Source organism: Apis dorsata, unplaced genomic scaffold (genome assembly GCF_000469605.1).
Source record: "Apis dorsata unplaced genomic scaffold, Apis dorsata 1.3 scaffold_683, whole genome shotgun sequence".
Lineage (NCBI taxonomy): Eukaryota > Metazoa > Arthropoda > Insecta > Hymenoptera > Apidae > Apis > Apis dorsata.
In genome coordinates, this window is record NW_006263864.1 from 1,828,667 (window position 1) to 1,839,605 (window position 10,939).

The 10,939-nt window shown below is 44.5% G+C and overlaps 1 protein-coding gene across 27 annotated transcripts in view; it reads right to left on the reverse strand.

Annotated features, from left to right (window-relative positions):
- The window catches only part of LOC102678731 (inner centromere protein-like), a 148,650-nt gene that overhangs the window by 19,730 nt on the left and 117,981 nt on the right, over positions 1-10,939 (reverse strand). For all 27 annotated transcript variants that reach the window (XM_006622399.2, XM_006622395.2, XM_006622397.2 and 24 more), the window contains one exon: positions 2,727-2,795. In XM_006622399.2, the coding sequence (XP_006622462.2) occupies positions 2,727-2,795 (69 nt within the window). The remainder of the gene's footprint in view (positions 1-2,726; positions 2,796-10,939) is intronic.

The following is a 10,939-nucleotide window of genomic DNA, read 5'->3' on the forward strand; positions in this document are numbered from 1 at the left end:
CTCTTTAAATAAGCTATACAATTTGCTAGTTTTAGTTTTCTTCACGGCTCTTCAACGATATTTAACGGCGCGGCGAGAGAAGTAATTTCAAGAAGTGCAAATAAAAGGATACGCGTGTTTCTTCAACCAAGGGAGAGACACGTGTTCTTTCTCCACGGAAAAGAAACGACAAAGACCGCATTGCCAATTGAACATCCGTATACCGGCCTATTGTTGTTGCCAATAGAAATGCGCCTCGCTACACTACAATGCGACGCAACTTTGCGTGAAACAACGTAGCGGGTATTATCTCGAATCTTCGGAATACGTATGGACAATAGCCTTTTTTTTCCAGTCTCGCTCCTTCGGTGCCGTACCATTTCGACTGGAATATTTTCGAAATTGCTTCCAATCATCAAATGGCCAACTTTCGATCGAAAATTTATAAAAGAGAAAATTTGAGCATCTCGCAACTCGAAAGATCGTCGAAAATCCCTCGTTTATTGCCTATATATTCGGGGGAAATCGTGTTAATCGTGAAACTTTTTAGCGAACGTATCTTTGATTATTCGTTAGGAAAATAAGATAATTCAGCGAAACGTTGGCTCGAAACGTGGCTCTTTAGGTCAACGCGTTCCTATTTCCACGCTTGCAAGGTCGCGGAAGAAAGCATCTCGGAAGGGTGTACGTTGGGAAAAATCTGTCACCGGATACAACCAAGGAACTCTGTTAATTTTCCAGCGTTAGGAAGTGGGTCGGGAAACAATAGGAATCTGTTCTGCGCCCGTCCACCTTGGCGCATCGTTCTTTACTATTTTTCTGTCCTCGCGGCACTTCTCGAGTCGATTACCTCTCCACCACCCTTCAACCACCCTTCTTCTTCTTCTTTTTCTTCTTTTTTCTTCTTTTTCATCCTGTACCTCCTTCAGCTGCTTCTTTCTTACATCTCATCGGTACAACGTTCGCGCTACTTCTCGAATAATGCACAATGGCGAGAAGCCGTCCGCTTTTTCACCGTGTGCTGCCATCGTCGCATCGGCAACGATTAAAAATTTATTACCATCCCGCCCGTTCATCGTTATTTATCTTCTTGGATATCGCGCAATCGTTACGTAAAATATTATCGTAAAATAAAAAAGATTCTATTTACAAAAACGGGGAGCAATTGGCGAATTCGTCGAATCTGGGCTTTCATCTAGAACGTTGAAACACGCGTGATAGATACGTTTAAACGCAAGCCCGTCGAGTGGCTCGTATTCCATTTTAATGGAGGCACGTCGGGAGTGACGATCGAAATTGTCCTGGTTTTCTCATCCTAGCACCATCGGAGTGTTCTACTAATATTTAACGAGCGAACGAGGCTGCTCGCGCGTGCAAGCGAGCTCCACGCGACTTTGTTCTCTCTGGCCTCTCTGAGCTTCGTTAATTGTCCTCCCGCTTAACCGCGATTCCGATATTCCTCTCCCTCTAATTACATTATCAAGAAACGAACCCTCTAATTCCCCCCTCCAATCTATCTTATCTCGATGGAAATTTTGCGAAGCTTAAATGTAAGTTAAATTTATATTTTTCGCGATAACGTTATGTCAGCCGTGTTAATATTTGTTAATGGTATAATAAATTCTTTCGTCGCGATAGAATTTAACGCGCAGAGAATCGTCGATGTTCGCATCTTGGAATTGTCGATACGATGCGTGAAGAATTTGTGAAAATTTTTTAGCAAACAATTGGAAAGGATATAGTCTCTCTCTTCTCAAGGTTGCACAATCTATCTAGAGGATTTTTCAGGCCTCACCGATTTTTCGTTATTCTTCCAGACAAATGCCCCCGTTATTATCAATTTCATGGACGTTCCACGCCACAGTTGATTAAATTTCTGGCTTTTCAAGCGCAAACTAGGATTTGCGGTACGGATCAATCGATAGGATTAAAACGTTATTAAATCCATTTGTCCGTTTTGCGCATTGTGCACAGATATTGTTATCTGCCGTGGACCAGTTGCGGATGGATCCATACTCGGGATCGATACACGTCGTTTTTTTTTTTTTTTTCCCCCTCTTACTCGACTTCACGGTGGTTTGTAACACCCCGCTTACGGAATTTCTTCCTTTTTTTTTTTTTTTTTTCTATTTCTCTCGAATTCCGTTGGAATTACACGCTTCGATTCGAATATCTCGTAGATAGCGGAATAACCTTGAAAAAAAATGCCACGACTCTTCGATAATCCAGGAGAGGATAGTTATTGCGTAACGATCGGTGAACCGAATATCTCTATCCGTTGTTTCACTCGTTTTAATACGGAATAACAACGGTAAGCTTTATACCGGTTTCCTTTATATTCGAAAACGAACGGTTCCTTTTGTTCACGAATTTACAGCTACTGATCAACGAGAAAGGATTATTCGTGGCTGTTGTGCGGCGGTAACGTTCACAACGGAAACATTTGCCAGAAGCTTCCGCGACAAAAGGGAAACGAAATGATACTTTCCCGCCGACATGCGATACGAGAGGAACCTTTTTCGCGATTCACACGTGTAAATATATATATATATACTTATATATGTATATACGAGCATGCATGAAGTGCGCATAATTGTCGCGATATCCGTGTGACTTGTGGTGCAAACGAGAACGATAAAAAGCGACATAGCATCGGCGGGGATGTGTTCGAAACGATCGACCGAATACGTTTTTGCACGTCGATTCTTTCTCTACGTTGCGTGGTGATCTGTCGCTCGATTGCTTACCCTTCGTGAGAGAGTGGCGATTGTGTGCAGAACTGGACCTTTGGTTAGTTTCCTCAGAAGCGGCTCCAGCTGTAACACAAATATTCCAATATTCATATTCCCTTTAATCGATCTTCAATTTTGCAATACAATAATTTGAATAAATTGGAATCTCTCATATTTATATATATTCATATTCGTATTCGCGGTGATGATGAACTTTTCGAAAAAAAAAAAAAAAAATAGAAATAAAATTTATAGATGATAAATATATAAAAATCTGTCGCTAAAAATAAAAAAGTGTCGAGATAAAGAGACAGGGTGTCCCACTTATAACGTAGCCATTCGAAAATGTCCTCAGAGACTGGCCACCAGCCGTTACAACTTCTCCGCTGACATTTGCATTTCCTTTTCATCGCGTTAGGTCGCGTGTCTCTCTAAATATCGCCGGAATGGCGTGCCCGCTTCGGCCACTCGCCGCTAACTATTCATCAAAGTTGCCCACCAAGTAGGCAAGAGGGGCAAGGAGGAGGAGGAGGAGGAGAGGGCGCAGAGAATAGGCTCCCCTTTATGCGGACACACATCCATTGACTCTGCATGTAAGGCCAACTATCGCGATGCCCGCGTCTTTCGCCCACGTTGCTAACAAGCTTATTAACTCTGTCTTCATTAACCCTCCTCCACCGCCCCCTTTCTCCTCCCTACCTCCCTCCATCCCGCAGTCTCTAATAAACACCTTGAGCGAAGAAATTCAACTTTCCGGCAAACAGACAGGCGAGCTCTCCGTCCCAATTATTTTTCCACCATGTGAAATTAACCGTGTATACGTATATATATTCCAACAAATTTTCACTCGCTACTTTCTCCGCTTCCATTCCACTCCATTTGTCAATTTTGTCGATAATCGTTGAGAATTATTCCTCGAGAATTCGAGCATTCCGCGCTACGTTCCATGAAAGACAGCAGACGCAGCAGTTCTCTCAACGACACGTTCAAAACAGGTTTATCTGGAAGCACGGGGGTACCTTTAACCGAAAGGTGGATGGCCGGTTTCACGGCTGGTAGCATATAATAAGGTAATTTGATCAGACGGCTTACACTTCGCGGGTCATTTCGCTCGGCAATCGATTTCGGGTTTCTAACTCGCCCGCGCGTGTATATCACGGGCGGAAATTGGCCGGCGAAGCGTTCGATATTTCGTCTACGGCCTTGTTGTACGTAAACCGGGATCGGGAGCCCGGTCAATTGATCGGGGTACAATGGATACGGGGCACGATTCCATTGATCTCGATTGCTCGTGAAACGATGCCACCGGCGTAGTATGTAATACTTACTATATATACGTATACATACATATGTATAAGCGTGAAGAATTTCAACGCCAGAAATTAATTATGCGATTTTGCGCTACACTTGTGCGAGTAAATAACCCGCCATGAGATTCAACCTGCTGTATTAAATATTAATTAATTTTCGTTTCGTGTAATATAAATCATAATCGGGAGGACCATTCCTCTACATTCGACTACCATTAATTGCGAAAGAAAATGCGATAATTTGTCCTTTTTTTCTTTTTCATTGATGGAATTTTTACATCTTTCGAATCGAATTGCAATTGTTTCGGTTCAGGTGTGCGTGAATTTGATGGAGGACGCGTTGGCATCGAAGCCCGACATTTCCACCCTTGGCGCATTCTCCTCCGCCATTATCCGGAAGCGTCCGCCAAGTGAATCGCGCGCAAGTCGGCTGTGTCGTGAACCGTGAAGAAGATCGATCATTTGGTCGTGGGATAAATCGATCGGCCGGAAATTGGCGATAGAGAGAGAGCTTGGAGGAATATTATACAGTCCGCGAGAGATAGTCCGTGAAAAAAAATTTGCAACGGTGGCCGGCCAGCCTTTTCAACGCTGATTAATAATGCAATTCGTCGCGACTGCCATTTCCTGCGTTTCGCGCGACCGGCTGGCGCCTGCGGCAGAGGAGCACACACACGACGCGTGCACAAACGACGCAACGAACCCCTTTTTTTTCTCTTACTCTTCCCCTAAAAGTGATCGCGCCAATTGCTCTTTTTATCGAGTTGAGAATCCGTCAAATCTGGTAAGAGATTTCCACTCACGCGAGAATTTCAATTTAGGATTTTCTAAATTACTATTGCACGAAGAATCTTGATATATATTCGTTCGATAACAAATTTAAAAGTTGTCAGAAACTTTTTTTCAATCGTGGACAGATACGTGTTAATATTATTCTGCGTTTAGAGTTTTAGAGAATTGTTCCGTGTCTACATCAAATCTCACGAACATCTCTCAGTCTGAACGCAGCATTACAACGATCTTTCGACGTTGTGTACTTCCTCCCAGGCAAGTACACAGAGTTCGCTGCAATTTGTTCCAAGTTTGTTCAAGTGTCTATACCGTCGTGCTTCGTGAGTTGTTCGCGGATAATGGCGTGGATGCGGCAAGATTAGGCTAGATTAGGTTAGGTTACCGTTGTAAATTGGATTCCAGCGTAAACCGAGCCGCGACGACTCAATATTCGATAATACGCCGGTTAAATACTACCACCATGAGAAACTTCTCCACGATACGGCGATAGTTAAAAATTTACGCCGGTTCTCTCGGCGTATCGAAGTTCGTTTCCTGATTTACGGATCGCGATATCGACAGACGAGAGAGGAAGAGAGAGAGAGAAAATGGACATCGAAGGTGGAAACGCAGAGGCTACATTGGAAGGAAAATCGTTTTATCGAGAGCTCTCTTTCTCCGTACCCTCCTCCTTCTTGAGAAATCGTTCTCGAGCCTCCCTCCACCGAGCACAGATACAAGCTATTAAAACGTCACTATCGTGGATCGTCGTGGTACGATAATGAAGACTGAGAGCTCGTAATTCCAATGAAGGCGCGGCAGTAATTTCAATGGATGGGCCGAGGAGAGGTATCGCTCGCCGTTACTCGGCTCGTCGTGGGTGAACTCGCGCCAATGGTCGTCGTCCCTGAAAAGAAGCGGCCAGGCAGAGACGGACAGTGGGAATTATTTCTCTCGAAAGGGGTGGCCGCGCGTTGTCAACGTCGTATTTCAACGAATAAGAGTTGGAAAAAGCATCGTTCATCCGATCCAGTTCTTCGAGAGTAAAGAATTAACGTCTCTTTGCACGGATAGATTCATTGCAGCGATATGAATGACACGAGAGGGACGGTTAACAACGCCGTATACGAGTCGGCCGTTCCTTTAAACGATCGTCCAATTCGTGTTTGAACAATTACATTAAGGTTCGAGACCAGGTGCCGTTTCGACGAGAATGCGACTAACGACGGAACAAATATCGAACGAAGCGTTCCCATGCGAGAATAACGTGACACGAGCGAAGGGTTTGTAACAATCCTTGAAAGGAGGAATTTAAAACGTTGTTAATAAGAGAGTCGAATGGCGATAAATTCTCAGAGCCAGAGAACGTTTCGCGCCTCTTTAAAGAGAGACGCGTACCGTCCTCGACGACAACGCGAATCGAATTCGAATCGAACTCACGTGCGGGGGGAGAAAAATCAGTGAAGTCAGTTTGACGCGTGAGCATAAAGATACGTATGAGGGAAGGAAGCCACGCGCCGAAAGGCGCGGATCGGTGCAAAGCACGACGAGAAGAGGAATAAAAAGAAACGGCCAAGGGAATAAACGCGACACGATACCACTCGTATAACGAGCACGTTCCGTTTCAACTTCCCGTCACCGCATGAACACCTTCGCGAAGCACTTTCGAGGCGCTAAATAATCTTCTGATTTACCGCCTCGTGCCATGAATCGCAAATAATAGCGACTCGCCATTTCAACCTTCACTTTTGCCAACGCACGAACGAACCAAGCTTCTCGCGTCCTTCCTTCCGGAATTAATTCCCGCCACGGGAATGTTTAACGACACTGAAATAATTTGCTAGAATTAAAACCGGGAGAGATTTTCCTTTCGACCTTTTCCCTCTCCAACGCGGATTGAATTACGCGTAACTTTACGCGTGAAAACTTACATGTCAACTTCTGTTTTTTAACTTTCTTTTTCTTTTTAATTTATTTTCTTTTTACTTCTCGTCCTCGACAACGTCCTTTGCGAAATGGCACGGAGTTGTATGTATGGAATAAATGGCGAATCCAGGACGATTAATCGCGGAATAATACTGCGTAAACAAATAATTTTAATTTCAAACCCGAGAGAATACACGCTCGAAGGTAATAACACCGTTGCGGAAGGAGAGGAGGGCGTAAATGTCCGTTAAAGGGGATAGCGGTGATCTCCTGGGCGAGCAGCAAGCTCGTAATTCTCGGTGTACGACAACGGCTCGCGCCCCATAAATCGCTGTCGCGGACAAAAGGATCCCTCTTACGAGGTATCGCTCGAGGCGATTCTCCCGCCTCGTCGAATCCGCACTCGCGCGGCTCGAATTTACAAAGCCACGGCCACGACTATCGAATGTCGCAACGTGTTCCGCAGCGGTGGCCCGCGTCGCATGCAACCGTCGCATGCAACCTTATCGCGCCTCGCGAGAGAAATTTATTGGGGCCAACGAGTGCAATCGTCGCCCGTCTTCCTCCCTTCCCTGGGAGCGGAGCACACGTCGAACGCCTCGCGTGCATTCCGCTCTCGATCCCAATTATTTGTCCGTGACGACGCGTGCACTCAAAAAGCGTTTCCGCGCACGCTTCGCGCGCCAATTGGAGCGAGTATTAATTCTTCCAAGAATATTTAGAGAAATTCTCAAGAAAATTATTCGAAATTATTAAGATATCCTTTCTTCGAGAAATTAAATTAAAATTCCTTCGAAACGTAACTTTTTTTTTTTCTCGCGACGAATCAAGAAAAAAGAGAGAGAGAAAATCGAAAGGTCGCGCGCACCACCACTCCGGTCCAATATTACAGGCGGGCTACAAGGGATGAAGCCAATAAACACGGACCGTGGCACGGATATGAGAGCACGTTGCGCAGCGACTAGTTAATTCTTCGTCGTTTCATTTCCGGATCGAGAAGGGGGACGAGTTCATTTGCGCGTCGTTACGAGAGCCTCGTGATTATCCCGACGCCTCGCCCGCTCGGTCACGCTCTTCCACGACCCGTACACCTCGAATATGTTTCAGGGACGGATGAGCAAATATCAACCGTTTAATTAGTTGGCAAACACGGGTTAACGCGTTTAGCGGAGCGTTAGTTAAACTTGCGGCCTTCGAGGATCCTCGTCCCGGTTAAGGTACACACTTTTACTGGATGGCCCGAAGGGATTCCCGTCCGTGTGATCGATGATCTATTTCGAGACGGAAATCTTCGTTGTCGGAATGTTGTGAAACGAGATTTAGATCTCGTCGATGAATATCATCCTGAGACTGAGGGATCGACTCAAAAGTTGCTTATTTTTAACGGAAACATTTGCGTCGTCACGAACATGCGTTTTTCAAAGTTGTATATTCAAAGTTCGTAAAATAATTATATATTCTTTGCATAAATACCAATTACATCGTCGCTACTATTATTCTCGGTATCGTATCAATTACTTAAAACGTATAAATTATATATTTTGCATAATATATGTTACGTTTCTGCAAGAGTGAAGTACTCTTGTATTTAATAAGTAATTTTAATCGTAATCCCTATTTATAAACTGAATAAGTAACACGCGTGCTTCATTATTCCCAACAATTTTCTCCCATTTCGGGGCCCAATTAGTCCGGATAATTGATCCTCTATCGTATTAGCAACGTAACCCTTACTTTGATCAAGAGTATCTCGCGCTCAAACCCCTAAAAAATTAATAACGAAAGCCGTTCTTATTCCCAACCATTTTACTTAACATTCATGAACATCGTTCGAGGACCCATTATGAAATTCGAGATTTTGCAACAATCGGATAAATTATCTTTAGCGATATCGAGAAAGCTTTTAATCATCAACAAGTGTTCTTAATACGTTTTTCCATCGAATCGATAAACATTTTCACGAAATTGTTACGCTCCCGGGGATGATTCGTCGAACAAACTACTTGGAGCAACAATTACAATTCGCCCCCCTCCCCATTCGAGAACGTTCGACTTTATCGCGTTCGACGAGATTGATTTCAATTAAACGCGTGTCCCATATTTTGGAGCACGATAAGTGGCGGGAAACCGGGAGAGACTCCTCTCGAGCCTTTCTGTCGGTCGACAGAAATTAATCGATTCGGCCAAGTTTTTTTTTCCTTTTTTTTCTCTCCTCGAGCGAAAAATTCTACGTTCGAACGTACAAAGGCGCACGAACGTTGCCTGGCCATTCTTTTTTAACACGCGACTATTTGCAATTCATCGTCGAATTAACGTTATTCCTCGTCATCGTAATTTCAATCAAACCGAATGAATACCGTTCTTCCTTCAATATCGTAATCACAATAGTGAAAAGTAATTATCAACGAATAACAAGGAAATAATTAAAAACATTCGAATATCATATTATTATTAAAAAAATAAAGTCGATGAATTTCTTAGGCAAAGTTCGAATTAACTTAAATCGAGGGGAGCATTAGATCGGTTTATCAGAGGGTAGAGGTGTTAATTACTCTTCGAAATCGAGGGAGGATGGGGATGAGAGGGGGAATATGGGAGGGTTTCGCGCCGCGGGCGTCCGATTTAATTATCGAGGACGCGCAGCCTTCGTGGAAATCCGCTTAAGTCGCGACGCGGGAGAAACGCGCGCACGCGAACGTTTTCCAACTCTCAGTCCACCTCCTCTTCTTCGATTGGATTATTCTCGGCCGAAGAAGACTCTCGAATCTTTCGCGGGAAAAATTCGAAAGATTTACAACGGGTATCGATCACGAGAGATTGATCACGATCTTCGACTCATCGCGCCTGAACGAGCCTGCAATCGCCACGTTAACGTAGTGTTTATCCCCAGGGTTCTGAGAGAAATTCTGACCCCGATTTCCGAAAAACCCAACCCGTCCATCTCCTCCTCTTCTTCCCGATCTCGCCACCAATCAACGTACGTCAATTCAGCGACGTCCCGTTTATCGAATACGCGTCAGGACGATGATCAGAGGAGTGTTGGATCGCAGTTGATCGATGAAGCCGAGTAATTAATCCGAGATTCAATCTGTGCTGCGTTCGTTTCTTCAACCGAATCCTCCCTCCCTCCAAGGATTGGAAGAGGAATCGAGTGACCGTCGTTGGAACAAGAGCGAGAGCGCACGACCGCAAAACGAGCTCGGTGACGTAATTATCGCGAGGAAATAAGGAGGACACTTACAACAGTGCTTCTGTCGGATCGCATTAATTGAACGGCTCGATGACCACCGAGCGCGAGAAGAGGAGGAGGAGGAGGAGGAAGAAGAAGAAGAGGAAGAAAAAAAGAATCGGTTATTGGATTTCTTGCGAAGGGATAACGAGAGCAAAGAAAATTGTAATCAATGGGAAGGGAGGGGGAAGAGAAAGATTGCCGGGCGACCGAACATTCGTGCTCGCGTGCATCGGAACGATAGGCTCGGGATAGGCTGATTAACCCTTCTTCTCGTTATGCCATTACGTAAACGGGGCGTGATGTGGCGCAAGCCGCCCCAATGCACGGGTTTTAATACCGGTATTTGTTTTAATAACAGAGGGTGAACTACCTGACGTGACCAATTCAATTTATTCTCGTCATTGCTGTCGCAAAAATTTCTCTTTCGGTAGATGCGATACGATCGCGAACGATCTTCAATTTCTTGTATTTACAAGACGTTAACTTTAAAAAAAAAAAAACATGCATGAAGAATTAAATACGGTTAAAAATTAACACGGTTAAAAATCGTGATTAGGACGATCGAGTGGTGAGAACGAGCATCTTGATCTTTCATCCTTTTCGTCCTTCCGTAACGAGGGTTAAATTAAATTCAATTATGCATTCCTTTCGATTCCCTTAATTACAGTTGCCACTTGGACGGGTCGACGATTTTCGCGTTACCATCGACGCTCGAGCATCTCGTAACGAGGGGTCTCATCTCACTTGGAGTCGCAGTCCGACTCGTCCTTTCTTTTAATTGCCGCGATGACGCGAGGTTCGAGTTTCGAGTCTCTCGAAACGTAGAGGAAGCCAAAGAAAGAGAGATAGATGTGGCTGTGTCGCGACATTTATCTATGCCGGGAGCATCGAGCGCGTATAGCGTTCTCGATGACAAATGGCCGGCAAGAAATGGCTAAGGCGGTCGGCGGATCTTCCGAGACGTGCAATTTTTTTTTTTTTTTTTTTTT